The sequence below is a fragment of the Fusarium musae genome, chromosome 3 (assembly GCF_019915245.1).
Source record: "Fusarium musae strain F31 chromosome 3, whole genome shotgun sequence".
NCBI classification, from domain to species: Eukaryota; Fungi; Ascomycota; class Sordariomycetes; order Hypocreales; family Nectriaceae; genus Fusarium; species Fusarium musae.
In genome coordinates this window covers 2,458,957-2,482,110 of record NC_058389.1, presented here as the reverse complement: position 1 = coordinate 2,482,110, position 23,154 = coordinate 2,458,957, and the positions used below count along the sequence as shown (strand labels likewise).

General features: G+C 48.5%; 6 protein-coding genes across 6 annotated transcripts; 1 reads left to right on the top strand and 5 right to left on the bottom strand.

The window, feature by feature from the left end:
* Positions 1 to 521: 521 nt before the first annotated feature.
* Positions 522 to 5,288, top strand: NTE1 (phosphatidylcholine and lysophosphatidylcholine phospholipase; the record flags this gene model as incomplete). Its single annotated transcript, XM_044821914.1, has 3 exons — positions 522 to 778; positions 829 to 3,746; positions 3,928 to 5,288. The coding sequence occupies 3 exons, from the start codon at positions 522 to 524 to the stop codon at positions 5,286 to 5,288; spliced, it is 4,536 nt and encodes a 1,511-aa protein (XP_044683247.1).
* A 1,445-nt stretch (positions 5,289 to 6,733) lies between these two features.
* On the bottom strand, positions 6,734 to 8,408 carry J7337_004217 (uncharacterized protein; the record flags this gene model as incomplete). Its single annotated transcript, XM_044821913.1, has 2 exons — positions 6,734 to 8,202; positions 8,360 to 8,408. 2 exons carry the CDS (start codon positions 8,406 to 8,408, stop codon positions 6,734 to 6,736), a joined length of 1,518 nt encoding a protein of 505 aa, XP_044683246.1.
* A 2,506-nt stretch (positions 8,409 to 10,914) lies between these two features.
* J7337_004216 (uncharacterized protein) lies at positions 10,915 to 12,381 on the bottom strand (the record flags this gene model as incomplete). The annotated part of the gene is made up of 1 exon (XM_044821912.1): positions 10,915 to 12,381. The coding sequence occupies one exon, from the start codon at positions 12,379 to 12,381 to the stop codon at positions 10,915 to 10,917; it is 1,467 nt and encodes a 488-aa protein (XP_044683245.1).
* Positions 12,382 to 18,109: 5,728 nt separating this feature from the next.
* J7337_004215 (uncharacterized protein) lies at positions 18,110 to 19,530 on the bottom strand (the record flags this gene model as incomplete). Its single annotated transcript, XM_044821911.1, has 4 exons — positions 18,110 to 18,295; positions 18,343 to 18,643; positions 18,695 to 19,320; positions 19,375 to 19,530. The coding sequence occupies 4 exons, from the start codon at positions 19,528 to 19,530 to the stop codon at positions 18,110 to 18,112; spliced, it is 1,269 nt and encodes a 422-aa protein (XP_044683244.1).
* A 681-nt stretch (positions 19,531 to 20,211) lies between these two features.
* J7337_004214 (uncharacterized protein) lies at positions 20,212 to 20,781 on the bottom strand (the record flags this gene model as incomplete). Its single annotated transcript, XM_044821910.1, has 2 exons — positions 20,212 to 20,420; positions 20,610 to 20,781. 2 exons carry the CDS (start codon positions 20,779 to 20,781, stop codon positions 20,212 to 20,214), a joined length of 381 nt encoding a protein of 126 aa, XP_044683243.1.
* A 768-nt stretch (positions 20,782 to 21,549) lies between these two features.
* J7337_004213 (uncharacterized protein) lies at positions 21,550 to 22,755 on the bottom strand (the record flags this gene model as incomplete). Its single annotated transcript, XM_044821909.1, has 1 exon — positions 21,550 to 22,755. One exon carries the CDS (start codon positions 22,753 to 22,755, stop codon positions 21,550 to 21,552), a length of 1,206 nt encoding a protein of 401 aa, XP_044683242.1.
* Between the last annotated feature and the right edge of the window lie 399 nt (positions 22,756 to 23,154).

The following is a 23,154-nucleotide window of genomic DNA, read 5'->3' as shown; positions in this document are numbered from 1 at the left end:
GGGTGCCGAGCTCAAGAGCGCATGATCATGTGGGATGTGGCAGCTTGGCACGAGACAAAACAGGCTTCTACCGCCTGTTTTCAACGAATGAATCGACTTGGGGATCGCGATCGTTATATCGAGAAAAGAATAACTTAACTTAGTGATGGCTTATCCAAGCAGATGCACAACCTTAGGTGACGGCACCAACGGGTAGCCCCTCCACTACCTGCCCACGCGGAACAAATTCAGCGGCTCACCCACCGTCTCTCAGTGCGGTGGGGCCTCAACCGGTCAATCCTCGGCACCTGAGCTCCCCTGTAGCTCCGCACCCGATCACAAGCTAAAAGCTTGCACGCGCAGAAGCAGCCACGCTCTTTTTTCCTTTCCCATGTTCATAAAACCTCTACCTCCAATTTTCTCCCTTGCTCCAAAACTCTCCCTCCGCTTCCACGCGGCTCTTTTTTCTACAGGATGCTACCTTATGATGCGCAGCAGCCTCATAACAAGCCATGGCATCTGATCCGTCAAATGCCGCCCAAATGGCCGACGACGTCGCTGAGACTGTCGCCTATGCCCTCAGCAGCTCCTCTCCCTCTATCGTGAGCACCATGCCTGCCGTCACCGCCCATGAGCCTTACACATGGTTTGGCCTCTTTGGGTGGTTGATATGGTTCCTTCTTCACATCACTTCCACCATTCTATATTGGGTCATTCGAATTGCGACTATCAATGTCCCTTCCTTTCTATTCCACTTGTTCTCTACAAGCTGGACTGTCACCATGAACGCTACTACACTGTATGTTGACCAATAATCTCTTTCGCTTCGTAACGCTAATATTCTTGTAGTATGTTTATCATGGCAGCGGTCGTGTCGGCCGTCAGTTGGGTTGTCAGGTATCGCATCCTGAACATGTACTCCCGGCTGCCACCAGAGCCACAGCGCAAAGAGCCGGACATCGATCTCTTTCCAGACACTCACGAAGGTGGTACCAAGTCCGGGTTGGCAAACTACCTAGATGAGTTCCTGAGCGCTATCAAGATTTTCGGTTACCTGGAACGACCCGTCTTCCATGAGTTGACTCGAAGCATGCAAACGAGGAAGCTCATTGCTGGCGAGACCATCAACCTCGAAGAAGAAAAAGGCTTCTGTATCGTCGTCGATGGCTTGGTAGAGATCTTTGTCAAATCAAACCGGAGTCCGCGCGCAGCAGCCGCCTCCCGGGGACATCTTGACCTGGACTCTTCAGATGAGGACGATATCGCTCCTGGCCAACAGACATACCAGCTTCTGACAGAAGTTCGGAATGGCGCACCTATGTCATCCTTGTTCTCCATCATGTCTTTGTTTACAGAGGATGTTAGGCTACGGCCTAACGATGATCAGGAGGACTCTTCTTTGCATCCTGCCAAAAGTAGCGGCCTCAGACACCCGACCTTCGAGAAGCCTCATCTTCGACGTGTTCCTTCGGATGTCAATATGTCCATGCCGGGCACACCTCAGTCGCGGAATGATATGGAGGCGGACGAGAAGAAGCGCGAAGGCCTTGGTGTTTCTGGCTTGGAAACCGATCAGGCTGCGATTCCTGCCATGTCACTGGATGGCGATACACCTCCACCTACTAGACCGCCTCTGCCAACAAGGGCAACATCTGGCTCGGCTCACCCAGACATTATTGCTCGTGCTACGGTTGATACAACAATTGCAATCATCCCAGCCAGTGCGTTTAGAAGACTCATCAAGATCTACCCAAAGGCAACCGCACACATTGTACATGTTATTCTCTCAAGATTCCAAAGAGTCACGCTTGCGCAAGCATTCAACTATCTCGGCTTGACTAGCGAAGTATTGCAGACAGAGAAGAGCATGATCAAGTATACAGTATGCCAGCTCCCCAATATTCTGCGAGGCGATGCTCTAGAACGTCTCAAGGAGAAGTTCAAGCGCGAGAGGGAACGTACAGACGAAGATGATGACACGAAGGGCATTGCGCTGCACAACTCGGCCTCAACTCATCGGCGAAGGTCAAGTACAACTCTTCGGAAAGAGGCTATGCTGCAATCAATGACCAAATTGCGGACGACTTCGGTTGTCACAAGCACCATTGCGCCACCTCGCGAAAGAACTTCTCCCCACACTCCAGGCCCTGGAGATCTGCTGTCTAATACTCAGTTAGCTCGAGGGAATTCGCGTATCTCGCCGGCGGATCAACGATCCATTTCGGGGGCCTCAATGAGACACCAGGGCGCGAATGCAAAGGATGATAGATTTTTCAATGATCCCTTTGATTCAAGGAGGCTTGGTCGCATGACGATGGATCCGCGAGAAACTGTGGATGAAGACAATCTCTTCCGTGCTTCTATTTTGGAGTGCATGTTTAAGTCACTTGGGCTTGATGCCAATGGAAGTGCATCCCGCGAGCCCGAGTCGATGGAAGGCTCTCCCAGACTGGTGTCGCTCGACCATCGACGATCAAAGTTTTATAACCAAAACAACGCATTCGGCTTCATGCCTCCTTACGATGGCTCTGTTGACGGCGAGACTGAGTCTGTGACTTCTGGAGGAACCACTTTACATGCTCCTGTGAGCGCCCAGGGTCTTGCGAGCGACATGAAGGATGAGGTTGAGATCGTTTTCTTCCCCAAAGGCTCTGTTCTCGTAGAGCAAGGAGAACGAAACCCCGGTTTGTACTATGTCGTCGATGGGTTCTTAGACATTGGTACGACTGGTGAGGCAGATGCTCACAACATCTTACAATCTAACGGATTTGGTTCATCTCAACCAGCTCCTTCATCCCCAGATCCTTCTGAAATGGGTTCTTTCCCCAATCTGGCTCGGACCGAAGCTGCAAGAGATCAGGCCGAGACGCAGCAATCAACATCGAAGAAGTCTCGTCGCAGCATTGCCCTGGTCAAACCGGGTGGACTGGCTGGTTACATCGGAAGTGTGTCTTCATATCGGTCTTTCATTGATGTTGTCGCAAAGACGGATGTCTATGTAGGCTTCCTGCCTCGCGCTTCGCTGGAGCGGATTGTTGACCGCTATCCGATTGTTCTCCTCACTATGGCCAAGAGGCTTACCAACATCTTGCCCCGCCTGATTCTACATATTGACTTTGCTCTGGAATGGGTTCAAGTCAATGCAGGGCAGGTGCTATTTCACGAGGGTGATGAAAGCGAGGCGATTTACATTGTCCTCAACGGTCGCCTTCGGTTGGTCCAGGAGCGAAAGGGTGGCAGTGGCGGCGTAACGGCTCTCGCCGAATACGGACAAGGCGACAGTGTCGGTGAGCTTGAGGTGCTTACAGAAACTGCTCGCCCAGGGACTCTGCATGCTATTCGAGATACGGAGTTGGTGAAATTCCCCCGAACACTCTTCAACAGCTTGGCACAAGAGCATCCGAACATCACCATCAAAATTTCAAAGATCATTGCATCACGGATGAGGGCAATCGTTGACGAGACATCCAAGTTCTCGTACAAGGATGCTAGCACCAATCCAAAAACTTTGATGCGCAAGTCCAATATGAATCTACGAACAGTAGCGATCTTGCCTGTTACCGCGGGCGTACCTGTTGTTGAGTTTGGGAACCGCCTCATGAATGCCCTGGCGCAAGTCGGTCCAGCTAATGGGGCCACATCCCTCAACCAGGCCGCCATTCTCAACCACCTCGGCAAACATGCTTTCAATAAGATGGGAAAGCTGAGGCTTTCTCAATATCTTGCTGATCTGGAAGAGAAGTATGGTCTGGTTGTCTATGTTGCAGGTAAGCAATACATTGTTTTCTTTCTTCAGCCATTTCTTTTATGATGATAATATCACACATAGACTCCAGAGGCAAAGCCGATGTTGGTTCTATTAACTCTAATTTTTTCCTGACTTATTCTCGTTACAACTTATTTTCTGGACCTTCGGACAAGAGCCTTGAGCTAACATATTGGCTCTAGATACGAACGTCAACTCGCCGTGGACACAGACTTGTATCACGCAAGCTGACAGCATCCTTTTGGTGGGTCTTGCCGAAGGATCACCAGCTATTGGTGAATACGAACGCTTTATGCTTGGCATGAAATCTACCGCTAGAAAAGTGCTGGTCTTACTTCATGCTGAGCGTTATTCACGGCCTGGGCTGACTCGAGCTTGGCTGCAAAATCGAATGTGGATCAATGGTGGCCACTGCCATATTCAAATGGCTTTCAGAACAAACGAGATGCCAGTCCATGCCCCCAAGAAACTTGGTCAAGCACTCAAAGAACGTGTCCAGGTCTTGCAGGCTGAAATTCAAAAATACACGTCTCGCAAGGTGCACCACACGCCGTACTACTCACCCGATTCTCCTTACAAGGGCGACTTTCATCGCCTGGCACGACGACTATGTGGTAAATCCATTGGACTTGTTCTTGGCGGAGGCGGTGCTCGCGGCATCACTCAAATTGGTATCATCCGAGCCATGGAAGAAGCCGGAATTCCTATTGATCTCGTTGGAGGAACTTCGATCGGTGCCTTTGTTGGCGCTCTGTATGCCCGGCATGCTGATGTCGTGCCTATGTTTGGATTTGCCAAGAAATTTGCAGGGCGTATGGCCAGCCTATGGCGGTTTGCTCTTGATCTGACGTATCCCTCTGCATCTTACACCACAGGACACGAATTCAATCGTGGCATCTTCAAGGCTTTAGGCGACACGCAGATGGAAGATTTCTGGCTCGAATATTACTGCAACACAACCAATATCAGTAAGAGTCGAGCCGAATTCCACACCAGTGGGTACGCGTGGAGATATATCAGAGCATCCATGTCCCTCGCGGGGTTACTCCCACCTCTGTGCGATGAGGGCAGTATGCTACTGGATGGCGGCTACATTGACAATTTGACCGTGTCTCACATGAAGGGTCTCGGCGTTGACATAATTTTTGCCATTGATGTAGGTGCCTTGGACGATGACACGCCGCAGACGTATGGTGATTCACTTTCTGGTGCATGGGCTTTTGTGAACCGATGGAATCCATTCTCGTCTCACCCGAACCCGCCAACTCTTGCGGAGATTCAAGGACGACTGGCTTACGTGTCGAGTGTCGATGCTTTGGAACGTGCAAAAACGATGGCTGGATGCATTTACATGCGTCCACCAATCGATGACTATGGAACTCTTGACTTCCACAAATTCGATGAATTGTACCAACTGGGATACAAGTATGGGCAGGAGTTTTTTAACAAGATGAAAGAGCAAGGAGTCTTGCCTTTAGTAGAGGAGACGGAGGCCAAGAAGGCGTTGAGACGTACAATGGCACCAAGACGAGCGAGCATCTAATGGACCATGTTCCCTTGGACTTGATGAGCGTTTACAATAATCAGCATTCTGCTAGAGTAGAGGCGTCTATTCTTGGAGTACGGAGCTTGATCTAGACAATTATTTATGCTACTATTGAATCATCTGATGGGGCCTTGGTACTGCAATATTACGTGAAGATGCATTCTCCCGATGAGAAATTGCTTTGTGAGTGCTGAAAGTGAGGAGAAATGACGATATTGGTGACATCATTTCGGGCGAGGTCCTTCAATTGGGCCCTGGCACGTCAAGATGCCAACCCCCGAGGCACGTCACCCCCAACTATGATCCTTGTCCAAGTTAAGCTTGACTTGAGAATTAAGCAATGACATTCGATCCTTAATGCTTAAGTGGCCCCGGAGATGCAAGCCGGCAGTAGCGGCGGAGGAGGTCTCTAACGGTTGGGTAAGGATATTAAATTCCATGGGGACTTGAAGTTTATAACCGTGTAATCTGCTCTTTTTCGTATATTTTAAGTTTACGTGGATGGCATACTGATATTATATAAACCGCAATACGACGAACCACATCGACTCCCTTGATAGTCACTCGGGAGAGACACATACGGCATATGTCTGGAACTTACTCTCGGAGCATCTTACGTTGAACAATTATTTGAATAGAGCTCAAGTTCTACCCTATCCTTGTTTTTATCATCAAGCAAGCCATCACAGTATCACACAACATAACTACTACACCGCATTTAATTACCACAACTATGGGAAGAAGAGATACATACTCAGAGCCTCCCCGGAGCCATCGTCAATCCCATCGCCATCCTCCACCCCGCCGCGGCCCTCCTGTCAAACAGAGCGAATCCGGCTTCGATTGGACGCCGGGCATTGTTCTCGCCCTCCTTGGCGCCTTTACATGGCTCAGCCACGACTTTGATAACTACAAGAAGAAGCACGAGCACTGCGATGATCGAAGGGGGAGTCGAAGTCGCGATAGTGAGAGGGGAAGGCGAAGGTACCGATCGAGTAGTCGGTATCCAGACGACGACTATGATGACTATAACTATCGAGGTGGTCGGGGCTATAGTCGGTAAATGAAGGTGAATGGTTATGATAATGAGTACACGATTATGAAACGGAGTATCGAGAAAATGAACATAGGAGGCATAAAGTTTGCATTTAGATGTCCTTGTAACATTCTCAAACCGGTTACTTCAAGGTCAAGAGCCATAACAAAAGTTGTTTCTCTTTCTTTCAAGTGACAATCTGGTGTTATGGCTGAAATTACGATGTGAACTACTCTGGTTCTGGTTCTGAAGGTCTTTGGTCTAATTTCGAGGACTTGAACAAACTTATCATCATCATTATCAGAACATTCTTAAATTTCGAAGAACTTCTTGACTGTTGTTACATATCCAACGCCAATACATAAGCTGATGGTATTTCTCGTTCTGAATAATTTGAAAATTTCGGTTATAAGTTACATTCTAACCACTTATGCCCTTTAGCAATCTCATTTTCAGCTGTATGCACCAAGACGTCGAACATTCTCTGAACGTGTTGTTCCTCCACCTTTGTTACACTCGTGCATACACGAATGGCAAACTTGTCATTCACAACAGTGGCGGTGAGGTAGAACTCCCCCGCTGCGTTAATGGCCTCATACACTGCCTCAGTGCGGTCATTAATCTGTTGCTCTGACTCGCCGTTGATACGGATTGTCATAAGACCGAACCGAGCTGGCGTGAAAATAGAGAAGATATCCCGGCGAGAGTTTATCTTGTCTTCGAGACTTTCCGCCAGGTCGACACCATTGCGGATATGCTTCTGAAGGCCGCTGATACCATAGCTTCGCATGACGAACCAGAGTTTCAAGGAACGAAACCGCCGACCTAGAGGAATCTGCCAGTCGCGATAGTCAGTGACTAACTCATCGTCACTGTATTGATTTCGCAGATAAGGAGGCTTGATGCTCAGGGCCTGGATAAGCCAAGATCGATGACGAACCCAGACGGCTGTACAGTCGAATGTGGTAAGAAACCACTTGTGAGGGCTGAAGCTAATGGAATGGAATGAAGAAAAGGCTCTGGCCAGGTGTTGGTATTCTTCTAGAACAAGCGCTGCACCAGCATACGCGGCATCGATGTGAACCCAGATGTCCCGTGGCGTATCGAAGGTTGGCTTAAGAGCTTGGGCAATACCCTCGAAATCATCCACGGCGCAGACATCGGTGGTGCCAAGGGTAGCAGTGAGAAAGAATGGTTCAAGGCCGCGGGCTCGAAGACTCTCAATAGTGGCAGCGAGGGCCTCGCCTCGGAGAGAGAAGCCATCCGCCTCGGATACTGGGATGGTAGCGAAGCGAACACCAAGAACTTGAGCGACCTTTTTAGTGCTCGAGTGTGTACCTGAGCTTCCAAGGGCCACCAATCTGCTTCGAAGATCCCAAAGTGCTTCCTCCTTCTCTTCACTGCCGGGAGGGAGGTGGTCTGTCACAGAAGCGAGATACTTATCTCTCGCAGCAGCCATGTTGACAATCAGACTCTCACTGATACTCCCATGAATCACGCCGCCACCATGTGTAGACCCTCCACTGAGAAAACACTCAGGCAATCCTAATGCCTGGGCCAGCCAGTCCATAACTATAGTCTCGAGCTCTGTCACAGCAGGACTACAGATCCAGTTGAAGTGTGCTCCGTTAAAGGCATTAGAATATATCTCTGCCAGAGCGGCTGGATAGCTGCTCGCACAGGGGAAGAATGCCATGAAGCGAGGACTACTCCAGTGAGTAATGCCTGGGAGGATCTTGGATTCGATGTCTTGGTGTATGGCGGACCATGGTTCGGGGTCTGTTGGCGGAGAGGATGGTAGTAGAGGACGCAAGTAGCCTGGTTTAACATTCGAGACAACGCGGTAGTCGGCGACATTTTCGGTATAGTCGGTCACTGAGAGCTTTATTTAGTATGAGTTGGATATTTCAAGGTGGTAGTGTTAATAGTCAGGCTTCGCAAGGGAAAGATAAAAGGGGGGATGTTCACTCGGGGTTCATGATGGCTCGAGGGGAGTCATGATGGCTATTATGGTTATGATATAAGAACTTACTCTCATCAATTGCCGCCTTGGCAGCCTCACGAAATTCCTGGGCTTCCATGATGAGTTACGTAATGGAGGGAATAAATATAAGAGAAGATGGGTAGCGAAGAAGAAGCTGGAAACGAACGGGTCTGGATATCTGGATTCTTCTTCTTCAACAGAAAACGGCCCTCGTTCTTATATCTATCCATCTTGCTTTAATTGGAGAATACTGTATACCCTCTCTACAATCTCGACTATCGTATCTCGCCATGAAAAGTGAAGCCCCTGTGCCGAGGCCTCATTGCTCTTCTTACTAGCCTTAGTATTGTCCATATTTCTGGAACATGATGATATTTCAGGTTTGGTATTGTTCCACTCATGCATTTCTTTTCACTAGAACCTATCTGCTGATTAGCTTATGCTGATCTTCGAATTCTCTTCTACAAGGCTGAGGTTCTTGTCCTTTAGAGAGCAAACATGGCTCGGAACTAGGTCTTGGTCTTAGCATTGTTCGTTTGGCTGACGCCCTGAAGTTGAAGTGACAGGAGGGGCCAATGCACGCTATACTTGGACGTTTGGCGACGGGATCTATGCTAATTTCATTACAGAATACTGGGGTTCAGTTCGAATAATCTCAGTTGGAGGCCTTTCTCAATTGAAATGAAATGCAATTCAAGGCAAAACACTATTATTTGCATAACCAATATTGACAGAGTCACCAAGAAACTCTCGACACTCTCCATCCAAGTATAGTTTCCATCACAACGGCCTTGGCTTGGCAACGCCACCAAACTGCTGAACAATATCAAGCCTCTGAGCAGTGACCATGCTGACAACAGACTCGACTTCAAACTTGCACTCAACCCAATATTCATGAAAATTAGAACGGCAAAGTCTGTAAGGCTTGGCTGCAAACCACGTGAGCCCTAGATCACGTTTCTTGGGCGTCTTTGTCCACTTAGACTTATCACGCATTGTCCTTTCGACACCGCTTTCGAGGCTGAAGCTTGTATGATCGGCAGTACTACGCTGGTTCCTGGAACAATATCCTCGCTCTTCGCGCTGAAACCTCGAGCGGCGTTGTTTGCTCTTTAGTGGCGGTATGTGAAATATGAGCCCCTGTGTAGACATGGCAATCTCGCGAGAGATGAGGTGCAATTGGATGATTAGTGACTTGTAGGCATTTCAAGATCCAAGCCATCTATTGCACGTCTTTGTTGTAATTCGAGTGATCTACCAGGCGGCAATGTTCGTTGGTGGAGGAGGACAACCATAGTGCGTAGTAGAGGTGTAGATCTGAGACATTGGCTCATCCCATAGTAAGGCGGTAACAGCAAGGAGGTATAACAGATCTAGCCAACTGAGGCCATTGCCAAATTACTTGAGCAAGAGTGAGCGGCTAAATACGTGCATCAGGCCCATTGATCAACTTTATATATACATCTTTTAAGCCAAAAAAGAAAGAAAAGAAGAGACAAGAGAAGAGAAGAGAAAGATTCTCCCATGCAGATATAGATATATTTTCCGTCCGCGCAGATATTCCTCACCTAGCAAAGATATTTGGGTCACGGCTTAAGATCAAGGTCGTCCAGGGATTGCCAAGGATGAACCACGTTAAGCATCATGTTAACTGCGGAATATGTGTGCAAGAACTTCTCACTATATCATTTACCAATCAACAACTGACATTACCAAGGTTCGCAGAGCCGGGAACCAAGACAAATGGCCATCTCTGTCTCTGTCTATCCCAGCCCTTTTCCACCAAATCTTTTGTCAAGCTGCACGCTCTTCAAGCGACCCCCAAATCCACCAATAAACAGGCTCCGCCCCATCCCGTATGCAAGATCCCGCCTTGTCCCACAGCCCTATCCAATCAAGTTGGAGCGCATGTCTGTATACTGCAAAGTGGAAGATCATGAGATAGCCACGGCAATAACATGGGAAAGCAACGCATTCTCGGATGTAACACGATAATGATTCCACAGCAGCTGTTGGTGCCGCTGCGGTTTCGGCCAAATTCGTTCACGTGGTTCATCGTCCGACGGCATTTCCGAAACGTTCCTTTTTTGAGACCCCTTTGGATGAGTCGACTGTGGTCTTGTCTGACATTATTAATACGTAACAAAATGCTATTTTTTATACACCCAGAGAAATACGCGCAGAACAGCAGATCACATCAAGAAAGCAAGAAATGTTGGAAGATTATCATATTCTTCTATAACAAAAAGGATCATGTGGTGGTTCCACGTCTCTAACATAGTAAAACTCGCTTCGGAATGCGCTGTCCGATTCCCATTTTATGTAATCCCAATAATGCACCCCCTGTATAATGCTTGTATGTATGTATATGCAACGTCCTCTAAACTCCAAAAGATGCCAAGAACCATTCTTGGCAGAAAATCGAATCGTTTTTGGGAAAAAAACTCGAAAACTCCTCGCTGAGTAATGCAATAAACAAAGGTCATAAAAATTTCCCATCTCCTCCTTCTTTTTTGGAAACGTGGTATCATAAGAACTTTTTGGAACAGATCCTCCTCCATTAATATCCATTAAGTTGTCTTGCTTGTAAAAGTTGCTGCCATCTAGGCAACTGCCACTTGGGCTCGCATTCGCATGTCTTCGTAGCCAGGAAGCACGCTGTTGCCCTGGAATCGGGCATCAGGAACCTGCATGAGGCGGGGCTGCAGGTGAAGATCGACATCGGCTTCTTCAGCCTCGGCGATGGCAGCGTCGAAAGAAGGAAGCTCATCGTCGTCGATGTGGTTGTAGGTATTCTCAACAGCCACCTGGATAGGGATGCTGAGGTTGATGTTGGTGTTCATGGGACCAACAGATAGGGTAAGGTGGAGGATATAAGCGCGGGCGCTGAGGCACGAGTAGAAGGTAGGGAGGAAGAGCTTGCTGTTGGAAGTGGGCAGGTTGAAAGGAACATCGAGAGTGGCGTAGCGGCGGACATTGTACTTGCTGGCCTTTCTGTTGCGCTGGGTATCATCAGACTCAGATATCTCTCCTTCATTCCAGAAAGCACTGTCGTAGCCAGAGTCCCGTCGAGAAGCAGGAGCTTCATCCTCCCACGTGAGCTGGGTATCAGGTCGCATGGGGACCGGTGTGGTGGTGGAGTAAGTGAGCGATGGGGTGCCCTGGTGCTTGACGCGAGAACCCAAGTTAGGGAGCTGTGTCATGGGAGCACTGCTGAAGAAAGTGGTTGCGTGGAGCTTAGCGCTAACGGAGTTGACCTTGGGAGGTGTAACATCCTTGGAGATGGAGCTGAACTCGAAGTTGACCTTCAAGTTGGTACCGCTGGCGTTGAGGAAGTTTCCAGAGAGCATAATGGCACTGGGCTGAGAAGCCGTAGTGACGAGCTCGCCCTGCTTGGCAGAGAAGAGGTTCTTGCGGATAGGCTTTGTCTTGGAGAGACAGTAGCGCTCGTCCTTGGTGCAGATATCAAGAGGAGCATCCTCGGGCATGGCAGGGAGAACCTTGACCATGTGGAAGCTATCAAGGGGCAAAGTTCGGCCCTCATCCTCGCTGTTCTTGGTAGCCACGGCACGGATGCCATATTCGATGTGAGCCATGTCAGGAGACTGATCGTTGCGCTCCCAGAATCCCATGGTAGGGGGGAGCTGAAGGTGGTGGTCCCTGATACCCTCATGCTCCACGGGGTGGTTGCATGCGCTGAGGGTAAGCTGGTGGGGAACAACAAAGTGGAAGGGGATTGTATATGTGCGGCCAGCCTCGAAGACACGATTGCTGGGGAAATCTGCCGGGCTGAGAGGCATGCGGAGCTTCATGAAAGGACGAGAAGCGTAGTTGGCGCTGGAATATTGGCTGACAAAGTCAACACGAGTGTAGGCAGTGCCAGTGAAGAAGATGTCAAAGCCATCATAAGCAACATCGCGCTGGGTGTTGATGATGACGTTTCCTGTGACCTTGGAGCCAGAAGTATACGACTTTGAGCTCCAGTGCTGGTCGAGCTTGATGTCGATGCCGGATTTGGCAGGACGGGGTCTAGTAGACCGAGGTCCGTTGTCCGATACAGGGTTGGACATTGTGATGATTGCAAAAGAGCAGAATGATGCTGATGCTGATACTGATGCTGATACTGATACTGATATGAGATTTGACGATATGATGGGAGGGCAAGGCCAGAGTCATATATATAGTATTCTATATAAAAACAGAAATGCGGCGGTACCGTACCCGTTACTTTGGTTCGTGCTTGAGCTTGCCCTGTCTAGGATGCTGAGGTGCTTACAGGGGGGTAGGGGGGTTGATTGCTAGGGGTGTGCGCGCTGTAAGTTGGTGGGACCCAGGGAGCGCGTGCTCTTGTTGCTGGGTCTCGCGAGTCTGCAATAGTTGCTAGATCGTGGTCGAGACTAGAGAGGGTAATTTGGTGATGAGAAGAACAGCTCGTTTATACTGCGCTGTCACTGTTATACATTTCCTGGGGGTGCAAACGCTGACGACGACGTGCTTTAATATCACTCTGTCGACGCAAGGTGTTGGCCTCGTTAATCTTTCTCATGTGATGTGATGCCTGGCTGAATATCGGAAGATGTGAGTTGGATGGCAGCCAAAAGCACATCATCAGCCACTATTTCAGCCATAAAGGTGATCTGGAAAGGTTGGAGAAAAGTCTTTTTTGCTTCTAAATAAATCAACCTCAGAGGGGTGGTGAGTTAGTTGGAGAAGCCATCAACAAGGGCTTCAGATTTGGAGTAAGTTAAGATGGGAGGAAGCACGGATTGTTGATCATAGACAAGACAACAGCGTTTACATGTCTGCATCTTCCAATATTGTAACATCTATGCACGATATTTGCTTGACTGCAGTCTTTGCTACGAGGTTTCCCTTTCCAGATCCGACCTGACCTCCTCGGAAGTCTTACCATTGCTGCTCTTCACGAAACACACCCAGAGCGTGTTTGAAGAGCTGGATCAAACACCAGACCCTCTCTTCTTACCTCAAAGATATCCACGATGAGCTCCATCGCGGTACCGGTACCTTAATGAGTCTCTCACTTACACGGGCGACTCGACTCGCTCTGAAGAAAAAAAAATAGAAGTGGGGGGGATATGAGAAAAAGGCTTCCGAGCTTTGTGAGCCATCCGACCGGGGTTCGACAAATCGTGCATGACTAGCGCCGATGGTGGAGAAGTGGCTACAGGCTCTTCAGTGCCGAAGGGGTCCTTATTTGCCTTGTCATGTTCATTCCCGACTTCTCCAACAGATCCCGTTCCTGACTGTGCGTGCGTTTGCAGCTGGGCCCGGTGCGACTGTGACCATCCCCAACAGCCCAGTCAGTTCAGAGGCTAAATAATAAAACATCCGATAGTCGGCTTCAGGTCTTGAAGCTGCTTGACTTGATTAACTTTGGGTTAAGGTAGGACGCTATGGTTTCTTGGCGCGGATGAGAATCCGTTGATCACCAAATCACCAAATCAAGTCTCCAATTCAATTTAAACTGTCTCTTGCAGTTCAGTCTCTCAGTGGAGAATCCTTCCAAGTAAACATTGGAAATGTCGTTCGGGATGCTTCGAAAAAGAGTCATCATGGTGGCCAGAGCTGGCCGGAGTCACGGCCGGCGTCATCGGATTACGACAGTTGAGCATTGCATAATAATAGCAACGCATAGCACAATGAATGCATAAGTAAGTACCTGGGTATGGAGCTATGATTGACAGACAGGCTGCAAGGCACCTCCAGCCAGCCCTGAGCCAGCCAGCCAGCCAGCCAGCCAGCCATGCGCCATGTTTCCATTTGTTCCATGCTTTCCATGCACTCGTTGCATGGTTCTAGCAATTTCTGGTGTGAGCCGGCCCGTCTTCCAAGAGCCTCACCTTGACCCTCGCCCAGCTCCTCCCACCATCACAGCTCAAGCCATCTCCAGGCCGGAGCTACTATTCCTTTCGCCCTCCAAAAATGGGAACAAGATACAGATATCGAGATCTGGGACGTCACTTGCGCGGCCCAAATTCCTGATGCCTTGGATTAGGCTCTCGATCGATGATGACGGTGAACTCACACAAATTGGGGAAGAAACAGAAACTGGAGTTGCAATGACTTCATGATTCCCCACGTTTTCTTTCGCCTTTGCAATTGTGAATGCACCAAAAATTTCAATGAGGGTGCAAGCAACATGAACCTCTACGGGTTGGTTGGTGTTAACCGAAAAACACAGGTGTATCTGGATGGAAATTTACGAGAAACCTGATACACCTCATCCTCATCCTCCTCTCTCCATCTCCCATCGCACCTCTCCGGACAACCAGCCGATGGTCTTTTTTCCTCCCTCGCTCTTATGCCGTAAACCGGCGGTCAGAAGATGAGGGCTTGCTTAAGCTGCCGCCTTTCCGTGCCTAATACAGGACAGGCTACACCACGGAAACGTAGGCGAACATCGTGAGATGTTCTAGAGTTTAGAGTCTAAAAGCCCAAGAGGGGGGAGAGTCGCATACTGCAATTCCCATTACATGAGGAATTCCTGTTTCGACCTGGCGCATCAGAATCAATAAGGCCTGGCGATGGCAAATGCTGGGGTCAGAGTCTTAACCTAACCGTTTCGACGTCTGTGCCCGGTTCTCGAACCTGGAGTTTTGGTCTAGCTCGCCCGCGATTCCTAACTTTGACTCCATTCACTATTGAGTCTGACTCTGTCTTCGTCGACACGCAGATGTCGTTAGCCCTTTTCTCCTCAATGATATCCCTGTCAGGACGAGACGGGCTGTATAAGCTTTGGAGATGGGGCGCGCTTCGCCTGGGGATAGCTACCATTTAGTGAAGCCCCCACGAGTCAACGTTGGCGAGAGGACCCCGAGTTCACGATTCGAATGGTTGCGTGGCAGCGTCTCGTTTTGCATCGTGGGCTTCATTTTCATTTTCATTTCCCTTCTCCTCATGGAGTTATGTGTTATTGTTACTCACTGTTTTCACCACTCCGTTACACCCCCCAGTCCTTGACCCTCCCTCCCTTATCCCTTTCTCCTTCGCTGGCGGCTGCTTTTTTCCCTTTTTCTCCAATTGCCCCTCCCACCATCAGTTGAGACCGTCCAGGCCATCACGATGCCGCACGATGCCGCCGCCAATGGCCGATTTTCGACGGGCATCCCGCACCGTAACAGCAGACAACGTGTTCTTATTTTGGAAGCGTGGCTGGATAGAAATTCTCGTTTCGCCATGTCAGGGTCCGATATCGTCAGATGTCCCCAACTCACGAGTATCAATTAGGAAATCTCACAACTAGACGTGCATCTTTTCTCTGGGGAACGTTCCACGTCCCACTTTGTTCCTTTACGCAACAGAATCCTGCCACCACAATCACAGTCGTAGTAATTATGGGCTCCTGAGCTACCGGCAGAAGATCACGAACAAAGCATTCAAGCCCAGCCAGATGCGGGGAGAAGCAATTTTCGAGATAGCACGGGGAAGCTCAGGCCGCTCTGCAGAAGTGGAACAGCACATCCTCATGCAGAGTTTTGAGGCTACTGTAGCTAACAGAAACTGGAGATGGTGCTAGTCTCCGAAGCGATCTTCTCACCGTCTCTGAGCCAGCTTCGTGTCAGTTGGTTGGCTAATAGCCCTTGCATACCTTCTCCTTTCGGCCAGGCACAAACTGTCTTGTTGATCTGAAGGTGTTGATCGTCGTTGAAACGCCAAAACACCAAGATTCAACTTCACGATAGTTGTACCAACTTCAACTCTGTTCCCATAGCTATCATCAAACACCATTTCAGTGTTTTCAGCTCTCAATTCAACCCTTTTTCACCCCCCTTCTTGGAGTCGGTGAGTCAACCCTTGACTCGACTCACACCTATCTCCCCTTTTTTTCCCTTCATTCCCCTCCAACCTCTTCGTCTTGAATATCCACCTTTCACTCAACCGGTCTCAATTCCGACATTGACACTTTCTTCGCTCTTCACGATAGCTACACCTAGCGATATTGCACTTGAGCTCAGCAGACCTGAAAACTTCTCTTCTTCCTTTGACCCACTGTTAAACCCACCTGGGCTTGTATTAATTAGGAAGCCAAGAGCCAACTCACTCAGCACAGGTCACTCTCAGTATGAGTGGCTTCACCTTGATCGCGATCCACTCTCCACGTTTCTATCGCGACATGACATTGCCGCGCCCAGGGCAAGAGATTGTGAACCACTCGTGGAGGCACACGCAAGCTCAGACGTAGATGGTTTCTTGACCTGGATCATACCGAGGAAGCACCTTACACTCCACTGCCACTGCTCCATATGGTGATATTATATGGCAAATGGTTTCTTTTCCATTCTCCATCCGTGACTCTTATGCTCATTCCATCAACCCGTAAACCCCCTAACTAATCTTTCCACTTTCCGGATACCGGAAACACATTCACAGACAGCATCCATGTCATGTGCACTAATGAAATGAGGCTCTAACTCATTCCATCTAGCGATGCCTCGCTCACCCGCGGTCCACCTACTATGGATATAGCCGCCGTGCATGAAGATGCCCTAGCCCTGGGCTTTTTGCTCGACAAGTACCATTTTAGGGGTCCAAGGACCATCCCGGGGCTTGTGCTTTGTCGTATCATTGGCTTGTAAAAGATCTGATGGTGGGTGTCCAGTTGCCGAGCAAAAGGCTTATTTCGTTGATCTGATAACATCGACCAGCGGTGGTGCTTAGTGAAATTGCGGCTCAGCTATCGATGTCGATTAGTGATTCTTATCCGTGATAGATTGAGAGCTTGTGGGGTTGTCTCTGATTCCGCCCGCTTGATGAGGTTCTCACCAGTTCATGTTCCAGTGGCGATATATGGTAGAAAAAGGAACAAGAATTTATTCATCGACCCACTCACCGCTATAAAGGGATAGTGTGAGAATATTCTGTAGTCATCATAACTATTTGTGATGGTCACTATTAAGTCTTTGCCAATTGTCTTCGTTAGTAACAATTCTAAAGATGATTAAAGAGCTCTTGCTACCTAACTTTGGGTACCCTAAACCGGAACATTCCCTAGCATATTCAGAGCATCAATCATCAGTACTCCAACATTAATGTTACAGTGCTGTTTAGATACTAGACCAGTTGCACTTACTGATGCAAAGCCGTCATTACACATATGATTGCCATTGTCATGTAGATAAACTTTTTAACATCAACACTTTTGGGTAGAAATGAAGTAGTGACAAGTGTGCTAAGCAGATCTTTACAATCAGCAATGTTGATACGTAAAGCGAATTGCAAGCATTATCAGCACCAAGAAGCCATATAGTAGAACCTGAGAGATCTCAAGTAGTAGATGGACAAATGATCAAAAATAGAAGCCTAGGCAAGAATCTCCTTTCTAGTCCAGGAGCCCAATCTTTTGTGAGACATACCTAAAATCAACACCGAGGTGAGAATTCTTAGGAAGATAAACCCAGGAAATAAGAGGTCAAGGGACTTGATTTATGACAAAGGAACAAGAACCTAAGTTTGCTCTGAATTTGTTATTGAGATGTCAGGTATCACACAGAATACATCATGTGAAGGCATACTTTTCTGGTTACAAGCTTTGTAATTCCTACACCTAGACTTAACCCCCGACCGTATAAATTTATCACAAAAAATAATTCCTGGGCCTTGAAACCGCCAGGAGGAGATCAAATCAGCTTGGACTATTCTCGGGCACACTCGCTCGCTCCCCATGGGAAAGATGTCTATCAAAAGGACGCATGACAAACCCATGATATCTCAAACTCACATCTACACCCGCTTCATCTAATACACAGCTCTCGTCACATAAAACGACTCATGCATACTCTAGTCGTGCCACGAAATGTACAACATAATACCAGCGCCAATAGCCACGGCCGAGAACTGAATGAGCATATTCTTCAGCTCTTTAGCCTTGTTGGGGCCAGTCTCAAGAAGCTCAGGGATGACGGCAACGGTTCCAACGTATAGGAATGTACCAGCAGTGAAGGGAAGAAGCATATCGCCCCATGTCTACAACAAGTCAGCAGCTTATTCCAGGATGTGAGTGTATAGCTTACCAGGCTAGTTCCCCAGATACCCTCGTTACGGCCCATGGGGACGTCACTGCTAGGACTACCGAACTCCTGAATAGCGATACCAATGAGCGTGCCGAGGAGAGCACCCAAGGCAGTGATAAATTGCGAGCCCATAGCAGCTCGCTTAGAAAATCCGGACTGGATGAGAAGAGCGAAATCGCCAACCTCGTGGGGGATCTCGTGGAAGAAGACTGCTACGGTAGTGGTAGCTCCGATGGTAGGGGAGGCATAGAAACTGGCAGACATGGCCAAGCCGTCGGTGATGTTGTGTGTAAAGTCGGCACTGTAAGTGTTAGTACAGTTCCAAAAGATCAACGCCGTGAAATCAACATACATAAGGTTCAAGTAACCACCCAGCTTGACGCTAGGGTTGATTTCCTTCTCAGGCTTCTCAACAGCATTGGCAACAACAGCACCCTTGTCCTCGTTACCCTTCTTGCGAGACTTGACAAGACTATCCGTAGCATCAACAGCGGAAGAAACAGCCTTATCCTCACTATGAGATTGAGCGTGCGCATCACCATGTGCATGGGAGTGATCATGGCCAGCTCCACCTGTAGCAATTCGTAGGCCCTTGTCCATGGCGACGAATGTCATAAAGCCCACCAATATGCCCAGTCCAAGCACAAGGTTACGGTTAGGCTCGACAAGTACGAACTTGACAGCCTCATCATGATCTTCGCCGACAAATATCTCAGGGAGAAGGTGGAAAAGAGTGTCACCGAGAAGACCGCCCACAGCAAAAGCAACCATGACGGAAAGAGAAGCAGGATCAATGTTGGTCGGGCAGAGGGCGAGAAGGAAGTTTGGCGGGCCGGAGATGTAGAGGGTCGCAAGGAGGGCGTTCACAGCGGGTGAGCCAGGGAAGAGAACGGCGAAGAGGCGCGAAGTCATCGACGAGGGGGCAGCAGCATGGTGTGCGTGCTTTGCGGCATTGAGTTGCTCGACAATTGGGCAGGTCTGGAGGATTGAGTCAGCACAGGACGTTTGCAGGGAGAGCTAAGCTTGGTGTACCTGGAGTTGAGTATCGAGCTCCTCGAGACTCATGTTGTCAATATTGACATTGTTCATAGTCTCAACATGTTCGTGGTCATGGCCTGCGTATGCAAAGCCGACAAGGAGTGCAAGGCAGACCGCCGAGCAAACGACGCTCCTACGAGTGAGCGCCATGTCTATATCTGTCCTTAGCAAAGACAGCTAAGTTGGGTAAAAAGTAAAGAGAAAGACAACAAAAAAAAAAAAAAGCAAAGGAATAAGTGGCCCTGTTCAAGAAGAATAGAACTGGACACAAGAGGTCAGGAAGAACAACTCGACTTGACTTGTATTGTTTCAATCCAAGTCCAAGTCGAAGTTGAAGTTGAAGCTGGGGACGAAATGGGGATATTCCTAGACTAGAGGCAGATCGGATAAGCCAGGGGGAGGGGCTTGGATCCCAAGATGAGTCGGCCAATGAGCACGTTGCGCGCCAAGCTGAAGGCTGAAGTATCCACTCTGTGCAGGGGTGGTCCAGAGCTATTGACGACCTCACCAAGAAATCCAATGTGAAACCTGATAACCATATCTGTATCATCATAAGCTTTATGATGATATTATCTAAATTAAGACTCAGATACACTAAATATGAGGAAGTACCTTCTAAACTGTGACAATGCTTCCTAAAATGATACTAAAACTTTTTTATTCGTTTGCTCGTTCGCTCGTTCTTGTCGGTCACGCGAGCAGATAAAAGTCCAGCTGAGTGCGACTGACGTATCTTTTTATTGGCTGCGCAAGGGAGGTAGGGAGGGTAAACAACCTCGAGATATCCCATTGTAGTGGTTGTGCTAGTATTGTAGAAAGACCTGGACACCCCTAATCGAGTTGCATAGCCGACACGCTCTCAGAAACCTTATCTGCCAACTTATGGTCGGCAGTCTTCTTCTTCTTGTTGTTGTTCTTCTTCTTCTTCTTGTTCTTCTTCTTCTTCTTCTTGTTGTTCTTCTTCTTCTTCTTGTTGTTCTTCTTCTTCTTGTTGTTCTTCTTCTTCTTGTTGTTCTTCTTCTTCTCGACTCGTCCAGTTGCTTATATACCTAAGTTAGTAAGCTATTCAATAGGTACCTATCTAGTAGAGGTAAATTACAAGCCGGAAGGTGCAGCCAGTTGGGGCCACAGGGCCTCCACCGCTCAGAATAGTGACAGCTCCAGCTAAGGTTGGTTAGTATGCATGTCTTGAATAACTTGCATAATTCATAAAAAGAATACTTACGAACAGCGCGGCAAGTGTCCACCGTGTGATTGGCCTTCTTGCGGGACGAACAAAAGAGCCGGGACCTCTTCTTCTTTGTGGCTGTGGCCTCTGCCCCAGCCTTCCTGGGTGGGTTTGAGGGATGTCTGGAGGAAGCCAAGAGTCAATAAAGGGTATGAGAGAGAAATTGTGCACATGAAGATGTAGCAGTAACAACTCGGATGAAGGAACAACTGAAGTGAAGGAATGAAGCGGCACGGCAAATGAAAGGACCCTTGACTTACGGCCTTTGTTGGTGATGATGATGATGATGATGATGATCGCTGAAGGAGAAAAGGGAGAAGAAAGGAGAGAAAAAAAAAAACGTCACTTGCAGTTGTTGTTGATGAGAGCGAACAAGGGAAGGAATAGCTTATATCGCCAACTTGCGGTTACCTTACGGGTAGGCACTGTTGGTGTGAATGGCAATGGAAGGTACTGACCTACGTACCTTCATGAAGCAGGAAGACAAGAGCCCTTTTGGCCAATTACTCTAATCTTGAGTTTTTCCTAGATTGGCTGTTTCATTATCCCGGAAAATATCAAGGTATAAAGTATTACAAAATCACAAATCGTCTGCCTTAGTACTTTAAATAGCTGTTCTTCTCTTTTACAGACAGGTATTTTATATTTATGTCTTTCTGTAAACATTTTGGGGATTATTGGCTTATGAGCTCTACTAGACAAATCTCTGCTCTCAAACCTTTGATCTCCTTGAATTGATTCATCGAATGTCACAATCGACCGGTGCCTCGAAATTGTAGATCTCATATCATTTTATTCTCGTCAATACACATGTCGACTCATTGGAAAATCATGTGCTCATATGTATGTACTCAGGTGCGCCTTTTTGATGCCCTGTCCCAATGCCCATTACCAATTCCGATTCTATATCCCAGAAATAACTTAAATCATTTATGTTCCGCTTACAACAGAGCAGCGGCAAGAATGAATGCTACAGCAGCAGCACTCATTGAGTTGAGCTGCTGAGCACCGCTGCCAGGCGAGGGGGTTGCGGCAGAACCACCGTTGCCGGAGGTGGAAGAAGGAGTGGGCACGAGAGAAGTGGGAGTGCCAGGCACGACAGGCGCAGTTCCGTTGGTATAATTACCAGTTGCGAAAGAAGGGCTGACGAAGCGGTGCTCAACGTTGCCGTTGTTGCTGCGGCTCACCAGAGTTCCCTTCTTGCTCTTCTCATCACAGCTGAGGTCGTAAAGGGGCTTCTCGGTCAACTCGGAGCCAATGACGCCAAAACTGGGGTTGGGAGTTTGGGGAGCAGAGTCCTGGAGTGTGTACCACCAAACATTGATATCTCCAAACATAGGACAGCCGACATCCTCGTAGAACGTGCGAGCATTCTTGGTGGAGGGAACGGCCTTGCCATATGTCTTGCCGCTGACGGGCCATCCGGTCTCAGTGACCCAGATCTCCTTGCCCTTAGCAACAGCCTTGACCTCATTCCAGGCAGCCTTGAAGAGGTTTGCACCCTCAGAGATGGGGTTGTTCTTGGTATCTTCGAAATAAGGATAAGCATCCATGCCAAGCCAGTCACAGGCCTCAATGACAGCATTGTTGGAAGCATTGGCATATGCGGTCCAGGTATCGACGTGACCGATGGCGACAGACTCAAGGCAAGTGCCCTTGATAGCAGCACGAGTCTGCTTAATGTAGTCGACGAGGACATCAGGGTTGGTGCCCGGGTTCTCATTGGCTTTGATACCAGTAGGAGAAATACGGTAGAGATCCTCACTTCCAACAGAAATGCCAGCGACGAGGCCGTCAAGTTGTCCACAGTATTGGTCGACAGTGTTTTTGAGAGCGGCGATCTCGTTGGCGAAACCGTCACCAGAAGCCCAGAGACCAAAGAGCAGGTTGGTCCTGGTCTTGATGGCAGCAGGAATAGCAGAGATGGGTTGGTTGGTTGAGCCACCCTGGATCATGGTGTAGAGGCGAGCACTGGTGAAGGCGCCACCGGTGCCCTCGAGACCAGCGGCGGTCTTGAACTCGTTCTCAAAGTCAGACTGAGCCTTCACTCTTCCATCTGTGAATGTCGAGCCATAGTTGAAACCCTGGAACGCAGCGCTGGCTGAGCCTGCCAGGGCCATTGTGAGGAGGCTGTTGATGGAAGGCATTGTGACTGATAGTACGATAATAGTGTAACGCAAATACAAGAAACTCTAGACTTTAGTAACGAGAGTATGTCCTCAGGAAAAAGAGAAAGGTTTGCTACAAGAAAGAAATATGGAAGACGGACAGGAAAGAAAGTGAGATGGAAATGAGGTTGTCTTAAGGTCAACCACAACTAGATCGAAGACACGTCGAAGATGAATAATTCTACGTACTCATGCAGGTACACGCAAACACGCACGCATCCGAGCCAATTCGAGGCCCGATCGAGGCAGACTCTTCACTCAACTTGCAGAGTTACTCTAAGAATACAAGGTCACTTACGAATCCACATAGCAAACCAGTGGCAACATAGGTCCATCTCAAGTCACTCCGTCAGCCTGTCAGTTGTTGAGGTGCCCTCA